This window comes from Prunus dulcis, chromosome 1, assembly GCF_902201215.1.
Source record: "Prunus dulcis chromosome 1, ALMONDv2, whole genome shotgun sequence".
Taxonomy (NCBI): Eukaryota; Viridiplantae; Streptophyta; class Magnoliopsida; order Rosales; family Rosaceae; genus Prunus; species Prunus dulcis.
This window is the reverse complement of record NC_047650.1, coordinates 26725728-26744099: the sequence shown is the minus strand read 5'-3', so window position 1 is coordinate 26744099 and position 18372 is coordinate 26725728. Positions and strand designations below refer to the sequence as shown.

The following is an 18372-nucleotide window of genomic DNA, read 5'->3' as shown; positions in this document are numbered from 1 at the left end:
CATTTATAACCTGATATTTACGCGCAAATCTAAAAGAGTGATGTTATCTGTATCATATTTATTGACTATATTGTTAATGAATACGAGAAAGTTTAAATGGAAAATTAATTACCCATGATCAAGACGAGAAGAAAAACGAAGTCATTGAATTTTTTTATACAAAAAACAATCTAAATTATGAAAAGAGAGACTCGAACTTGAGTGCAATTGAGGTAGACCCACTGTCATGACCAACTCACATTTGTCGAAATAATCAAATTCAATGTGAAACACTGTGCACAAAAGTAGTTGTAACATTATTTAAGATTAGGGACCTTGGGCAATCGTTTTCCTATTAGACTAGCTAGGAATATTATATGAAACTTCTTAGCAAAAAAGAAAAAGGAAGATTAGAGTCAAGTCACCTAACATATTAGTAAAGAAATAAAGTGGGAAAGATAAGTGGGAATTTGTACCTTGCCCACTCCTCAAAAAAAGAAAAAAAGAAAGAAAAAGGGCATTATAAATGTAGATATGAATTGCTTTCAAGGAATTTTCGTGATTCAGAAAACCTGTAGAGGGGAGGACATTATCAATGTAGCCATGGGCCACCACGTCTCCTTTTGTGGGACACTTGCGTTTTGGGGTTAGATGGAAATTCCAATTTTCTTGAAAGGCAAGTAATTGAATCATGCAGAAAATGTGACCAGTCTATTCGGGTTTGGGTTGGGCAAAGTCTTCCTTCTTTTTGGACATTTGTCAATTTCTCAATCCTGAAGCCATCATCCATGTTGGAAACAGGAAACCCATCAAAATTGTCCCCCAAAATAAACATATTGCGGTGTGGAAAACGTGTTTCTTCATTTTTTTGGTATCAAGACGTCTGCATAGAACTGGCCTACACGAAATTATTACTTGACTGAATTATCTATACAAATTATTCCATTGAGTCATCGACAAACATAATAACCTAAATTAAGTGCCCTGACGCATATAATTATAATAAAAATTAATATTTTTATTTATACAGAAATTGTCGGTCAGCCGAATCCGATGTCGTTTTTGAAAACAAAAAACACCACTACACAAAACCGGCCTTTCATTTTCTTTCTACTATTGCCTATTTTAGTAATAGTGTTATTGATAAATTCGCATTGGCTTTACGTCACGATGTGTGAATGACAAGATTAAAAAGATACTAAACAAAATTAGACAGCAGCCTCCTCTCAAGTAAACGATGTTTGATTTCTGTCAAGCTTGTGTGTTGCTCTGCAATCCAACAAAAGGTTTGTTTTCTTCAATCTAGAAATGAATAGTATAATATTTAATGTATATTTGACTTGTAAAAAATTGAATTTTATTAATGCGTCAAAGAGAAGAGGCTGGAAACACGAAAACAATCAAACATGAGAGGGAGAAAAGAAAAGGCGTGCTGCCTGGTCTGACTGAGACTCAGACTGCAAACCCATCTCCACCCTTCGCACATTTATGCTTTTTCCACCAAAAGAATTAAGATCAAACGGATCAGAATCTTCAGATACTTCTATTATTCACACCAATTAAACACCACAAATAGAATTCATCATAAAAATATATATAATATATATATCAACAAGAAATCTCCTCTAACAAAATGAAGACAAATACCATAATATTACAAATTGATTAATCTAAGCGTACAGTAGTTAAGTTCGTTACATATCTTATAGAAATAAATAAAAATATTCACCAAGTTACAAATTCTTACTCTGATAGAAAGATAGGCCAAGAGTGTAATAATTTGTATCTTGAAACTGATTTTACCTATATATTAAGGGTTCGTTTGGAACTGTTTCTTTAGGAAGTACTTCTACTCATAAGTGCTTCTAGTAAAAGCGCTTTTATTATAAATATGCTGAAATTTTCATAAGAAATCAAAGTGCTTTCTGGAAAAGCACATAACAAGGTGCTTCTCTAGAAGCGCTTCTAAATTTTTCTGCCAAACACTATCAGAAGCACTTGTGGTTGTCTGAAAAAGCTTTTAGCCCTTTCAGAAGTACTCTCAAATAGGGCATAAATCACAAAAAGCGCATACCCCAATTGATGAGAAATTGTTAACCAATTTTAACATAAAATCCTTACCCCCCCCCAAAAAAAAAACAAAAACAAACTCTCTCAATTGACTAATTTTTTCAAAAAGTTATTTACACTAACACTCCATGAGATTTTAGTGTTTTCATTAGAACCACTGAAGTTTCAAAAATTATAGAAATACCCCCATGAAGTTTTATATTGTTTTCACCATGTTTTGTTGATTGTTCATCCAAAAATTGATGATTTCATTATATATTAAAAAAAAAACACTTACGCAATTTGGATAATTTTTTATATATATAAAATCATTAATTTCAAGATAAAAAAATTTAGAATTTTATGAAGTGTTGATATAATTTCTGATATCTCATGAGATTTAAAAAAAAATTCAGAATGTATTAGTGTAAATAACTCTTTTCTGAATGTAATGTGGTCACGGGCGGCGAACGTTGAAGGAAATTAAGTTGTTGCGCACTAAGGAACGGCTGTGTCCGATAAGTCCTCATCTAAATCCAAACTCCTCCTCCTCGTGAAGAGTGAAAACCACGACATAAATAACGTACTCTGATTCAGGTTAGACCCCTTGACCCTGCCTGAATCATGTGATTGCTTTTAAAACCCACCAGTGCTACACGTGGACCCCCCTCTCTTCTGGCCGACGACGCATCAGCTTTTCTAGATCTCCCATTTACATTATTGACAAGACCAGAAAAAAATAAAAAAGACCTAAATCTGGCGCCAAACAGGAAGTAAATACCAGATACTTGTGGAAAAGTGGGGCACGTGTAAACGTGGAGGCAAAGCCCAAACGACAACTTGACATTAAAAAAAAAAAAAAAACTAATGCATCAATCGAGGAGCGGCTTTAAAAACAGCGGCTAGCTGGCCTATGTACGTTTAGACTTGGACGTGTCACTGAATGGACTGCATCTGCTTTACCACGCACAGCCATCTGGAGTCGGCGCACCGTTTGAGCCACCGGCTTTGCTTTGTCCCCACATTATAAGGTGGGTCCCACGCGAGAAGAATGGGATGAGGTACGTGCGACGAGGGAAACGTTGGCCCGACAGAGTGAGTGTGTGTGAAAGAAAGAGTAAAAGGAGGGCGGGGGTTGGATTGTAGGGAGGGGAATTATGGATGGACGAGGTTGTTTGTCGTCCACCCAGCGGATATTTTTTGAATTTTCCTACAAAACAACCATCAGGATGCTTCGTTGACAATCAAATTATGCTGGCTAACTTATTTTATTAGCTTAATTATTGAACATTTTGTTGACTAGATGGGCAAAATTCATTTTGTTGAAGATGAAAACTTGTAATGATGTTAAAGGCGGTCTTGCATTCTAGAGGAAATAGTATTTTATGGAGTACATATTTTCCGGTGTGCTCCATCCTCCATGACTCAATCAATTACTGAATTCTTAAATCTTTTTGAATAAGGTATATTGACTTTTCTTGGATTTTTGGTATATTCTTTTTTCCATTGTATATTTATATTATGGGCGGCCATATATTCATATGCTTGTAATTATGGATGATGCTCTCAAATCTTATAATCACCTTTTTTTTATATTAATTATTATAGCGAAGCTGTAATTGAACAGAACATTAAAGCAATTGCTTTAGTGAAGAGTTGCACTCCACCAAATCCGCACCAAGCAATATTTCAATCCACAACCCACAAAAGCCACAACATCTTAAAATATCTTTGTGTCCGATTTGTTTTAAAAATATTTCAATGATCATTTGTATATGTGGACTAGGTGAGTTGCTAAAGACAGTGAGTGTGTCCGATTGCACTCAAGTTTGAATTCATAAGTTTGTAAATTTTATTAATTTTTAGAATATTTTAAACTATCGCTTAAATATTATAGTCGCATCAGAAATGAGATTGAATTGGAAGGAATAGTTTTGTTTGTGTAACTGATCAATAAATTTAATAATCATTTAGTCGAATAACATTTGAGCTGGATCCCCATTGCACTAGAAAGAAAGTAAATTTAGGTTTTAGCTACAAAAAAACTTCCACTTTTGAAAAAAGCCAAAATATTTTCAAAAAAGACACAAAAATCTCTCAACTTTCAAACCAAAGACATGCAAATGTAAAGAATTCCTTAAGAAATCCAAAAATAAATAAGAGCATTTTTGTCTATTTTGGCTTTTTATAAAAAATTTCTCTCTCCTTTGGCCTTTTCCAAAGTCTCCCTAGAAAGAAAGAGCAAAGAAATTGTTTGATAAAACATGCTTTTAGTAATTAGGATAGGGAGAAATTAAATATCTATGAGAAATAGGAGGGATTCCTGGAAACTACTACTACACCATTTAGGCAAATTCATTTGCTTTCAGTGCCCATCAACGTCATCAACCACCCATTAAGCTATTCCTTCCAGAAAAATACGTAATCAATTTACCTACAACTTTTCTCTCCACACCCACACCAGTCTCTTTTCGATAAAGTCAAGCTCACCGCCCCGTCAAATCCAAAATCCAAATCCACCTTAATCAAACCCAACCCAACCCAATCCGATTCATTTATTCTCATTCTTCAAAAGCCAACCTAATTTACCATAATACCCTCGCACTCCCACAATAATTTCATTCTCATTCTCCCACCCATCGCCAAACAACGCAAACCATAAAATGCTTTACACTTTAGTCAGCCGAATCAAGCCGACCCGAGCCAAAAATAAAAGAAAAAACCCAAGAAAAAGATAAACAAACAAATAACGCCGTGATTGACTAGGACGAGTTGGTCCCACAACTGACCGGACTTGAGCCCGGAATTCATTCCAATTAATAGAAAACAAATCTGGAAAAAGAAACCACCCAAAAAGAAGCAAATAAATAAAAAGGGAAAAAATTGAAAAAGATTGGGCAAGGAGTCCGTGATGGACTAAGTATTCGATCCCACGCGCCCACGTCACATCATTACACACACACTCTCTCTTTCTCTCTCTACTTTCTCTCTCTACATTGTCCCCCTATATAATGCTTCTCTCCTCATTTTGCCACCACCACCACATCTTCACGTTCAAATCTTCAAAACTCTCCTCTAATTTGCGATTGGTATATGTTATGGAGGACCACACCTCAAATAGTAAGAAGCGGATCCGAGACAACTCGGACGACTCGGAGCATGACTCGGCCGAGGTTAAGCGACTCAGAGAAGACCTACTGGGTTTCCTCGACGACTCGGAACTCGACGCGGCCACTCAGGACCTCGACTCGGTCATGAAAAGCTTCGAGGAAGAGATTGCATCCACCACTTCTTGTCCGACGTCGCCTCGTCCGTCGCCGGCCACGCCGTCCGCTCCGGTACCGGTGGTCGATCTGACGTCAGATTCCGGCGAGTCCAATCCGGACCTTGGTTACCTTCTAGGAGCCTCGGATGATGAGCTGGGTCTCCCTCCGTCGGAGAACTTTAGCGAAGTGCTGGCAGAAGGCAGAGAGACCGAGTTGGTCCGAGTTTCGTCTGACTCGTCCGGAATCGACGAGTTTTGGCGATTCGACGATCACCCTCCGAGTTACGACTCGTTCGAGTTAGGAGCCCATGTTCATGACAGTAGTACCGAGTACGTGGCGTTCGATGGACTGTTTGAGAATTCCGACGTCTACTTCGATTCGTCTGATTACACTGATTTTTCGTGGCGTTTCGAAACACTACCGGCGCAGTAGTACGAAACGAAACGAAACGGGAAAGTTTATGTCGGACGAAATATATGATACTGCACCGATTTGTAAATTTGTTTCTTTAATTTTTTTTTAAAGACATATTAGGGAAATTGATTAACATACTGAATCGGGAAAAGACATGTTAGGAGGACTGTAGGACTAGGCTCATATGAAAGATGCGTATATGTCACAGGTCGCAAGGAAATTGATTCGCGCCAAAAAGAAAAAAAAAATGAAGAAGAAAAGAATGGTTCGCTTTTTTAATAGCGGTCATAATATTCATAATGAACCCCTCGAGGGAATCTATTCTTGCTAAAGAAGTAATCCAAATTTATTTGGTTCAGTTTAATTATGTATCAAAAGTATTGGGAAAATATGTGGAATCCGGTGCAAAATATTTTGTGCAACCTAAATAATTCAGATGTTTGTAGTATGAGGGCTCTTCAATTTTATTGTAGAGATGACAAATTCCATCATCCCACATATAAAAACTACTACATCTTTCAATAAGTTTTGATATTGCAATTTCTTGTCTAATAGTAATATACGGTATTTTCGATAAGAAATTTGTAGTTCAAATAGTTAACATATTAGGACTATGTTTATCTCCCTGAATATCGCTTTGTATAGAAAAAAAAAAAGATCTGAATCCTCTACTTTAACTTTCTCTACCATAATTTACTTTACTTTTATTCTTTATACGCTACCTCATTAAAATTTAATCTAATGAATTTAAAAGTTGACACATCATCATAAAACAAACCTAATTTACTCCTATTTAAAAAAGAAAAAAAAACCCTAACACCCAACTAACTTGATAGTTAATGTCCAAAAGCTTTTTTTTTTCTTCTTCTTCTTCACTTCCATTCTCTTCTCTTTTTTTCTCCTTCTTGCTACATGTTATGTCCTCTTATCCTTTTTGCTTCACCTTCTTGCACCACCATCACCAATAAGCATCACTATGAAAATCCATTGAAAACAAAACCATATTTGACAAACCACATGCCATATGAAAACCCAATATAAATTATGAATCTCTCCATTTCGTCTTACCTTTCTAATATTGGTTAGGCGCCTATAATTTATTTCCTCCACCAAAGGCAACAATCTTTATACAAGAAGGTGAAAAGAAAAAAAAAAAAAAAAAGGAGAAGAGGACATAGAATGAAGAAGAAGAAGAAAAAAAAGAAGAAAGAGAGAGGAACGTGAAGAAGAAGAAGGAAAAAAAGAAAAGCTTCTGGACGTTAATTATCCCATTAATTGGATGTTAGGGTTTTTTTTTTCTTTTTTAATTAGGAGTAAATTGGTTTTTTGTTTTAGGATAATGTGTCAATTTTTAAATCCCTTATATTAAATTTTAATGAGGTGGCGTATGGAAAACAAAAGTAAAGCAAATTATGGCAGAGAAAATCAGAGCAGAAGATCTGAATCCGTCTTTTACATCATACGAGATTGATATATATAGAAAATCTCAAGAATTCTATAGTGAGGGCCTTATTTATAGCCCTTAGGTGAGGTCATATCTCTTACGACCTCACTTAAGGGCCAATAGCCCAATATGGGCATGTATATAATGCCTAACGATAGCTTGTTCGACCCAATTGGCCCACAAGTCGATTCCTTTTCTCCAATGAAAATGTTGGCCCAAATGTAATCCTGAGAGATATAAGCCCATTTCTTTTCAAGCTGTCTATAGGCCCAAAAGCTCTGTGCACAATACCGTACAAATATCTTTGGACATAAAAATTGTAATATATTTTCTCATGAGCTATATGACAATAATACTCCAATTGTAAAGGACTAAATAAATAGGAAAAATATAAATTTCTTTTAGTCAAGAACTGAATAAATGGGAAAAATATGAAAAACACGGAGGCGGACGAGCGAGTTAGGCCAATCCCACCCGTACATTCCATACATTCTCCAATCTCTCTTTCTTTTTTCTCCATATATCATGAATTCATTTAATATAGTATGTTGTCGGTGATCTCATCCGTTCTTTAGTGAAGATAACTTTATTTTTAGTTGGAGACGAATCACATATAAATTTTATTAAAGAGATTAACAAAGTGAGATGACTAAATTTGTTCTAGATATCTATTAATGCTATAAATAAGCTTATTAAATTTATTTAAGGAGAATGTGATTAATATTATAGGTGGGCATTTGAAATGTGATTAATATTATAGGTGGATATTTGAACCTGTTGAGGCCCCAAAAATCCAAGATTAGGCCCAAATATATTCCCGGCCTAGTACGATACCTTACTGAGAAGAAACCCGATTTGGGTATGCGAGAGTTCATCGTACGAGCTTGCACGAGTTATGGTCCACGTGCCACGCCAAGTAAATATGTAACCTGTCATGAAAAGGGTTGTAACGAACCTGTAAAATGTACCGGCTCTATGAACCCATGCTTATTATCCCTAATTTTGACTTGACCATAGCCCTTTACAATACAATAAAACTCGAGCACGAGCACGCCAAACAACATGCAATGCCAAGCGGAAAACCCTTATTTTGCATCTAGCCACGCTACAAGGTTAAGTAGGCCCAAGCCACGCAAATTCCCAGGGCTTGCTGAGCGAGTTGTGGTATGTATGGTTACGATCATTCACGAAGCCCATTGATGAGCCAAGAAGTTGAAGTTTTGGGTTGCTTGGGAGCCCAAAAACTCGAGCCCATTTATTTAGCCCAAATATGTGGGTAAACATGAAAGAGGGAAAAGTGGCCCATCACATTAGTAAATTAGCCCATCACCTTAGGAAGTGACCCAACAACTTAGAAAATATCTCAGGAAGCCTCTAGCACATGGCCAAAGCTAAATCCAAGACAGATCATCTGTAAAACCAAAGGATATTTGCGTGTGCAGGCTGCTGGGAGTAAAACACCCTTCAGACCAACACTTTTATCCACTTCTTTCCCCTACCAACTCTTGCCATAAAATAAGGGAGGAAAGAAGGGAGGGAGTGTTGCCAGAGATAGGAGATTGCCACAGGGATAGCTACGGGAAGACTCTAGAGCTCCCAAAAATCTTGTCTGTATGTGTTTGCATTAAGGGGATTTTACAAAATAAGGATGAATCAAAAGAAGAGAAGAGGAATGAAGGGGGAGACTTGGCAGATTTGGGAAGAACCAGCTAGGGAAGGAGGAGTTTCCAGCTCCTATAAAAGGGGGCATTTCCTACCCAGCAGATAACAACATCCAGAGAGAGAAAACATCTCCTCTCACTACTGGAACCCTTAAATTTCAAGCTATGTTCTTCCATTTATTTCCCTCTTATCTTTTGACAAAACACCCAAGAGTGTGACGAAGCTTTCGTCAAGCAGCTGGAAAATGTACTCAAGCCACCCATTCCTATGGAAATAGAGGTTCAAAGCAAGGGGAGAGGGAATGCTTAGCTCCCATGCCACGAGTTTCTCGAGCAAGCCAAAATATTTATCTACAAGCAATTGTTGGTTTTGTTGGTGAAGGAAACCAAAGTGCTTCTTAAGGCTCCACGAACCTTTCGAAGCACTCTTGGGGCCTGATTCTTGAACTCAGACACATGGGCAACTCCACCCATTTGCTCTTTGCAGTAGCCCATGCCCATTTGTAGCTACTGAAACAAAAAAGTCCCTACATAACCTGTAAACCGAGTAAAATAAAATGGGAAAAACCCGAATTGACAAAAAAAGTCAACCTAGACTCAAAAAGCGAAACAAATCGTTTTGGATCGGTTCCCATCTAGGTTCTTGTCTTGAAAAAAATGATCTAAATCGAATCAGACCGGTTATGTTAAGTTTACTTATTCATTTATATCAACAATTACCAATAAGACTAATTAGTATTCAAATCAAGCACATTAGTGACACCATGTAATATCTATATATTTTAGCCCAATTAATAACTAAATGTATTAGTTCCCATTTATACCCAACTAAATAACAACTCTAGCCCCACTTCTTTTTCTTTTCGGTGACCATACCCATTATTGTTGTGCTTACCATCTTACTCTATTTTCCACCTATTTCATTATATTTCTCATCCTCCTTATCTCTTCTACCTCTTTCACTCTTATTTGATATATTTCTCCTTTTCCTATTTCTTTCTTCTTCACATCCTCATATTTATTTCATTCCACACCGGAAATCGAACCGAGACTGCATATGTCTAGCTTGGTTCAGTTCTTATATATATATTTCAAATAAAAGTCAAATTGAATCGGACCATATGTAATTTTCAATTACAATTACAATTCGATGATAAAATTGGATTGAACTAGACCGCACCCACAGGAATAAGGTACCAAAATGTCAAAATAATAGTTGGGGTCCTGGAAGGGTCCACGTTGTTAAGTCTATGTTTTTTTAAGTTTTTCTTTTGGCTTCCCGTGACAATATTGTAATAGGACATACATTGTAATTACTCAAGCTCAAGTTTAGATTAAGAATAGTTTATCTAAGTATTCTTATCTGGCTGCTATCTTATGAAAAATCAATCACATTGGCCAAGGTAATTTATGCATTGCATCATATTGCATTCATTAGAATTCTTAAGATTATGACTCGTCATCTTTTGCATCAGTAAGTTTTTCAGCTCATTGGTTTCCAGCTGGATCCTACCAAACCTTTTTTTTTCATATTCTACGAATTTTCTCTGATGACATGTGTACCATTCTGACCTATGAATTTTTGGTAAAAGCCAAATGATTCATCATTTGGCAGCCATCACTTTTGAGGGAAAGTTTTGAAAAGGTTCTTACTAACTTTTTGTTCTTCTTCTTCCTCAAGAGAAAACCACTATTTTCATATATGAATTTTCTAAATTGATTTTTTGAAAAGTGCTTTTGAAATAAGAAATCTGCATCAAGCTAGAACAAACACATTCTCATATACATCTAGGTCAGATTCAAGATTGGTTTCTTCAAGAGTATGGTTTCGTGAAGAAATTGGTCATTTTCTCCTTGAATTGAAATTGTTAGTTTCTGTTCGAGTTTGAGCTAGCTAGCTGGTGCCATGGGATGAACGAGCTAAAGAAGGAGCTGCCATTGTCATGAAGGACTAAGCTGCTAGCTTTGCTAAGTTGAAGAAGAAGATTGCACAAATGAGGTATAACTCATCTTCCTAAATAGATCTAGGATTTCTTGAGCTTGCTTGTGTTTCTTTGTAAGAATCTTCTTTGTTTAGTGGATTGCCTAGTCGGTTGATGACCCCCAATTTTTCCCAATTGTGGGTTTCTGGGTGAACAATTTCTGGTTTGCAGATCTGTTATTTTATGGGTATGTGTTTGTAAACACGAATATCCTGCGACAAATGAGACAAGAACACGTGTACAAAATAATATTGTATTAATGAAATTTAGGGTTACAATATCTATATTGAATCTTCTGATTCTATCTCCAAAGTGTTTAAAGAAAATTTGTGTTTGATACAAGGGTCGTAGAGACTTGATCTTGATCAAACGGGTAGCACGAAGCTTGTTTGGTGTTTGGGATTTTTCTAGAGTGGAGGAACCGACACGAATTTGTTATGCTTGGTGGCACTTCCAAAGTAGGGTGAAGAATGCAGAGAGTTTTATGTTTCTTCTGAATGCTAGGTTTTTCTGAGCCTCCTTCCTTTCATCTTGAGGCCTCATATTTATAGGCTCCTGTAAGATTGTTGACCTAAATAACTTTCCTTCTTCAAAACCGTCCTTTGTGGAATTCTGATTCGATTTAAAAAAAAAAATCAATTCCAATAATTTGGCAATTTAACCAAATTATCTTCGATTGATTAACTTGATTAATATTTGATTTAAATCAAAGTCAATCACAGAAGATTCCTTCCTTTAATTTTGTCTTCACTTTGAACCGTTTGATGCACTCCGTCAGATGTCGACACGTGTCACTTTTGACAGCTAATCCGATTTTGGTGAGTCATACGCCAAATGGGCAAATTATGGGGCCCACAATTCAATCCACCGAACCCTAATTATTTTCTTATCCAATGGAATTTATTGCACCAAAATTTCTTTGTCTACAAATTGCCCCCACTTCATGATGCATTGTAGACATGTGCTTTGTCACATGTAGGAGGTGCAACTTGAAGGTGTTACTTCTTCATGATTTGGATTGCTTCCAATGTGGAGCTTTGAAAGTTACCTTTTTTTTTTCTTCTTGGAATCTGTGTATGAGATGTCATTCATCCTTTGGTTATGTCCATGCCCCATTCATGGTACTGTAGACGTAGTTGATGGCAAACGACTCCAATGCAATTATGATGTTGTAGCTGTAATTAAAGTTGATGGCAAGACTTGATTTTTTTTTTTTTTTGGGTTCTTTGTTGGATGATATTATTGAAATAATATCTTTGTATTCCAACGTTGGCTTTCGGCCCTTCCTCCTCTCTTCTGTTTTTGTTTTTGTTGGAGGGGTTGTTTGTTGGATGATATAATTGAAATAATATCTTTGTATTCCAACATTGGCTTTCGACCCCCTTTTTTTTTTTTTTTTTTTTTGGGAGGGATATTATTAAGCTAAGCTTAATAATATCCAATTTTGTTAAGATCTTGTGAAACAAGAAACAAAATCCAATCTTTTTCTAAACTAGGAATGAGAAACCCTAGTAGTGCCACCAGGAGCTTTGATGGTCCTTTTGGCTTCTTTAAATTGCACTACGCTCACGAATATTAAGATTAACCGAATAGAACAGCAAAGACTCCACTTGTTGGCAAGAAAGTCTACGACGTTGAAGTTTGCATCATCTGAATTCTTAGCAACCAAAGTGGTGAGAGTTGTCTTCTTTTCCTTCAATATTTGATGCTCATATATATATATATATATTAGTATATATTAGTGGAAAAAGAAACTAACGTTGATATATATATTTTTCACAGCCACAAGAACTCGCCTTCTGGTCTATCAAGAAGCTTGTTGGTAAGATTGAACCTACTTTGTTCCCTCATGTTCTTGCGTCAATGTTTTTTTTTTATTTATAAAAAAATAATTTTTTATAATAATTTTTTTAAAAATAATTTTTAAAGCAAGATTGGAAGGTAAGAGGGTTGGCAGGTTCAGACTTGCGTGCATTGCTGGAGGGTTGGAAGGCTAGCATGATTGAGCCTGCATGCGCTGGAGGTGTGTGCCAAGACCTGAGGTATGGCTGGAAACTTGGAAGGGCTGGCAGGTTCGAGTCCACCTGCGCTGGGCTCAAGGTGAAAGGAAGAAGGCGTCAGGCCTTGTGTGTGAGGTGCGCTTACGTGAGTTGGAGCGAGTGGGCCAAGAGGAGGTGCTGGGCTGCGTAGGTTCAGACGCGAGCTGGGCCTGGCTCGACATGGGTTGCGTGCTGGAGCATGGGCAAGCGACGATTGGCCTTGCTGGCTGGCACTGGGCTGCACAGGAGTGTGCAGACTAGGCTGCCCCCTTTAGCTTGGATTAGTCCAAACAGCTAGAAATAACCTATTTATTTATTTATTTTTTTCACAGCTGCACATCTATCACTCTTTCAATCATTTTATTTATTTATCTTATATGATGATATATATATATATATATATTTACAATAGGTACTTTGAAAGAAAGTGAAGAACGTGGAAGTCCTATACCGTTTGGGTTTGATCCATCTCTCCGACTTGGTGATAACCCACTCAAGAGTTTAGGCTTTACGTAAGTGGAGGACGAGTGAAGAACGTAGACATCCTATACCGCTTGGGTTTGATCCATCTCATCGACTTGGTGATAACCCGCTCAAGCGCTTAGGCTTTACGTAAGGGAAGACAAGTGAAGAACGTAGACGTCCTATACCGCTTGGGTTTGATCCATCTCTCTGACTTGGTGATAACCCGTTCAAGCGCTTAGGCTTTACGTAAGTTGAGGACGAGTGAAGAACGTAGACGTCCTATACCGCTTGGGTTTGATCCATCTCTTCGACTTGGTGATAACCCGCTCAAGTGCTTAGGCTTTACGTTGGTGGAAGACAAGTGAAGATTGTTTCTCGAGACATTCCACTTTTATCTGGCTTTTTTTTTTTGGGTGTCCTAACTTTTTCTTGAGCCGCCCTTTCAGGTTTTCAGCTCAATGGACTTTCTTATGCTCTAACTTTTGCTTGGATCGCCCTTCTGGGTTTTCAGTCCAATGAACAACTTTTTTTTTTTATTTTTTCTTTTTGGGTGCCATACGCAGTTTAGGCTTATGCAGGCCAGGAGCTTTTGGTGCCTTCTGCAGTTTCAACTCGTGTAGGCAAATGAGTGTTTGATGCCTTCTGCAATTTCAGCCTGTGCAGGCAAATGAGGGATTGGTGCCTCGTGCAGTTTCGGCTCGTGCAGGCGAATCAGCATTTGGTGCCTTCTGTAGTTTTGGCTCTTGCAGGCGAATGAGTGTTTTAGTGCCTTGTGCAGTTTTCACTCGTGCGGGCGAATGAGCGTTTGGTGCCTTGTGCAGTTTCAGCTCGTGCAGGCGAATGAGCATTTGCTGCCTTGTGCAGTTTCGGCTCGTACAGGCGAAGAAGCATTTGGTGCCTTCTGCAGTTTCAGCTCGCACAGGCGAAGAAGCATTTGGTGCCTTCTGTAATTTCAGCTCGTGCAGGCAAAGAAGCATTTAGTGCCTTGCGCAGTTTCAGCTCGTGCAGGCGAATGAGCATTTGGTGCCTTGTGCAGTTTTGGCTCGTGCAGGTAAAGGAGCATTTGGGTTGAATTTGTGTCAAACGAAGTGAGAAGTGTTCTCCTTATGTTTTTTTACCGCAGGAGGTGCTCGACGCAATACTCTTGAAGAATCCTTTAGGGAAGAAGTCATATAGCATGATGGGGCTAGGTGACTTTTGTTCAAAGAGTTCATCTTTTTGAACCACTTTGTTCATATTTGACAATTTGCTTCTTTTATGCTTTTTAGGTGATTGAGGAGAACTTCTTTTGTTTACACATCTTTTTGATTGAGCAGTTCTTGGCAAAGATACATTCCTTTTATGTAACTTCCTCCGAGTGACCAATGTTCATCCTTCATTATCGTCATCGGATGATTCGACACTACTTTGACTTAACACCCCAACACACTCATACGAATTAAGTTGATGGGTTTCAGAGAATGCCCCCAGTGATTGAAGTGAGGGCGAAGGTGTCGAACCAGATAAGACAAACGAGATCGTAGCTTGGTTTGACTCTATCACCTTGTCAAGATCCATTTCGATTCTTCCTTGTTGTGCCAACTTCATGATGAGATCTTTCAACACGAAGCACTTTTCCACTGGGTGACTGATGACACGATGGTGCATGCAGTATTTCGAGTGGTTAATATGATTCATGTCTTAAGGACGTTTGCACTCGGGTAACTCAATCACCTTTTTCTCGAGTAAGTCTTCCAGCATGCCTTCTACGTCAGACTCTGGAAAAGGATACTTCTTCTCCTTCATTTCTTTTAGGATGTGTCGTCGTGGTTCTTGATCTTGAGTCGACTCGGCCTTTCTCTCATCTTTCTTGCCTCGAGTGGAAACCTTCATTGGAGTGGCATTGATCATCATTGACTCCAAGATGCATGTCTTCAAAGAGTCTGCCCCATTTCTTGACAACTTGTCATTTTGATAATCGCTCACCATTTTCTTTCTTCCATTGTGATTAGTGATACTTAGCTCTATGTCATGCGCACGAGTGGCCAATTCTTCAAAGCTACGAGGTTTAATCCCTTGAAGAATGTAGAGCAGACCCCAATGCAAACCTTGAATGCACATCTCTACCGCCGATAACTCTGAAACTCGATCTTTGCAGTCGAGGTTTAATGAATGCCAACGATTGATGTAGTTAACAACAAGTTCGTCTTTTCATTGCTTTGTGCTAGTGAGCTCTAGCATGCTAACTGAACGACAAGTACTATAGAAGCAGTTGAGGAATTCTCTCTCCATTTGTTCCCAGCTGTCAATTGACTCGGGTTCCAAGTCAATGTACCAGTTGAATGTAGTGCCTCGGAGTGAGCGGACAAATTGCTTCACGAGATAATCGTCATTAGTGCCAGCGCTGTTGCACATCTCGATGAAGTGGGCAACATGTTGTTTAGGGTTACCTTTTCCATCAAACTGCATGAACTTTGGAGGTTGATAACTCATTGGCATTCGAAGGTTGTCTAACCTTTTGGTGTAAGATTTGGAATAGATAAATGTATCTTGAGAATGCCTACCATATTGAGCCCTGATAGTGTTCGCGATCATGTCCTGAAGTTGTTGGACTAACAAAGAACCCACCGAGGCGGCTTCAACTTTTCCGTGCGGCTTCTCACCCGACTCTGTTTCATGACCCAATCCTTTTTCGCTAGATTCAGCCTCATGATGTGGTCCTTTCTTGTGTGCGTCTTGACCAGGCTCCTTATCCTGATGCGCTTCCCACTTGTTGATGAGAGAAACAATCTGCGCATCCTTCTCTTCAACCATATTCGACAGTTTCTTGACCGCTTCGCTCATATGGGCCAGCTGTTCTTCAATAGACATTGCTCCCGTCACCATGACCTGCATGGCCATAGAATAAGACTCACCTATGGACGCCGAGGCAATGTTCTTCTGTTGGTCGTCAGGCAGGGATCCATGGTATGAGTCTGTGCTTGAATCAGCGTTTGAAACAGGCGAGAGTGAATGTTCTCTTGAATTCTTCGAGCCCGAAAAACTCATTTCTTCGTTCCAAGAGTTTTTCTCATCCGTTTAGGAAGTATTCTTCTTTGCCCCCAAGGAGGCCAGATTGATAACCGGTTCACATCTTCGGTTCACGTCTTTCGCCTTGGCTTGAGTCGGTATGGAAGTGACATGTGGAGTTGCGGATATCACCTTGTGACGACCCCAGCAGAGTCTCCACTTGAGAAGGAGGTGCTCATGCTTTTGCCTCTCGTAGTGGGAACGGTTTGAATCTTCTTAGAAGCCATCGTTTTCGATGTGTTGATTGATTTTGGAACTGGAGAAAGAGATGAGAGGTAGAGATGATCCCACCGGGCATGCCAAATTTGTAAACATGAATATCCTGCGACAAATGAGACAAGAACACGTGTACAAAATAATATTGTATTAATGAAATTTAGGGTTATAATCTCTGTATTGAATCCTCTGATTCTATCTCCAAAGTGTTTAAAGAAAATTTGTGTTTGATACAAGGGTCGTAGAGACTTAATCTTGATCAAACGGGTAGCACGAAGCTTGTTTGGTGTTTGAGATTTTTCTAGAGTGGAGGAACCGGCACGTATTTGTTGTGCTTGGTGGCTCTTCCAAAGTAGGGTGAAGAATGTAGAGAGTTTTCTGTTTCTTCTAAATGCTAGGTTTTTCTGAGCCTCATTCCTTTCATCTTGAGGCCTCCTATTTATGGCCTCCTGTAGGATGCTTGACCTAAATAACTTTCCTTCTTAAACACCTTCCTTTGTGGAATTCTGATTTGATTTTAAAAAAAAAATCAATTCCAATAATTTGGCAATTTAACCAAATTATCTTCGATTGATTGACTGGATTAATATTTGATTTAAATCAAAGTCAATCACAGAAGATTCCTTTCTTTAATTTTGTCTTCATTTTGAATCGTTTGATGCACTCCCTCGGATGTCGACACGTGTCACTTTTGACAGCTAATTCGATTTTAGTGAGTCATACGCCACATGGGCGAATTATGGGGCCCACAATTCAATCCACTGAACCCTAATTATTTTCTTATCTAATGGAATTTATTGCCCCAAAATTTCTTTGTCTACAGTGTTCTTAACAGTTGACTAGTTATTGCTTGATGTTATGTGTTTTTGGGTTTGTGTTCTTGCGGTTGACTAGCCATCATTATCTGTCATTTGTTGTTTATTTGATTAATGATGTTTTCACACACTTTCACCATAGTTGTTGCTAGCACAGGGGATGCCTAGATGAAACGGTCCTTCTGAGTGCCTAGGTTGTCACTAGTAATCTTCTAGGATTGCAGTTACAGTTAGTTATGCTCTGTATGTGTGTTCTTGGTTATGGCTTTCATGACTAGTTGTTGACTAGTCATAATTATCTTTGGTCAAGTTTTGAAAGTGTGTGAATATTGCTAAGAATTTACATGTAAGAAAATAACATTATTTTGCTGTCTCTACTCTAACTAATTATGCACTGTTGTAAAGATAAACATGTGGAGCCCACAAAGAAATTAAGCAAACATCTATGGGGCCCACAAAGAAATTAAGCAAAAAAAATTTTTGGAGGCTTCTTACCTGTAGACTCACGGATGCATGTATCTCAGCCTATAAATAAAACCATCAGAAAAAGAAAACGTAAGAAGAAAAAAGGAAAAAAGAGAAGAGGAAAAAGAGAAGAGGAGGAAGAGAAGAAAGAAAGAAAGAGGGTGAGTGAGAAGAGAGAAAATTCAGTAAGCCTCACATATTGTAAACACTATTGTAATCATATTATTATATAGTGAAAAGGTTACTGCTGCTGCTCTCCGAGGACGTAGGCATAGCCGAACCTCGTTAAATACTGTGTCTCGTCTACTTTACATTCAGCTCAAAATCCACCACATATCTCAGGTTATTTTATAACACGTTATCAGCACGATAGTCTCTCCTTTTATTTCTGAAATTTTTCAACTCAACACTATGTGGTTATTTCTCTGTCTCCTCTATGTCATATGTCTACTCTCACTTTACTACTACAACGACATGCAAACTTTCCTTTTTGTGTTCTCACAATTTCTATGTTGTTTAATCCATGTTT

General features: G+C 38.2%; 2 protein-coding genes across 2 annotated transcripts; one reads left to right on the top strand and one right to left on the bottom strand.

Annotated features, from left to right (window-relative positions):
- The first annotated feature begins 5051 nt into the window (after positions 1 to 5051).
- LOC117616279 lies at positions 5052 to 6143 on the top strand. The gene has a single exon (XM_034345540.1). It carries the CDS (start codon positions 5127 to 5129, stop codon positions 5724 to 5726), a length of 600 nt encoding a protein of 199 aa, XP_034201431.1. The 5' UTR covers positions 5052 to 5126; the 3' UTR covers positions 5727 to 6143.
- A 9346-nt stretch (positions 6144 to 15489) lies between these two features.
- On the bottom strand, positions 15490 to 16326 carry LOC117617426. Its single transcript, XM_034346794.1, has one exon. The coding sequence runs from the start codon at positions 16324 to 16326 to the stop codon at positions 15490 to 15492; it is 837 nt and encodes a 278-aa protein (XP_034202685.1).
- Between the last annotated feature and the right edge of the window lie 2046 nt (positions 16327 to 18372).

Coding starts and splice junctions, on each gene's coding strand:
- LOC117616279 (XM_034345540.1), top strand. CDS start 5,127: ATGGAGGACCACACCTCAAATAGTAAGAAGCGGATCCGAGACAACTCG.
- LOC117617426 (XM_034346794.1), bottom strand. CDS start 16,326: ATGAGTTTTTCGGGCTCGAAGAATTCAAGAGAACATTCACTCTCGCCT.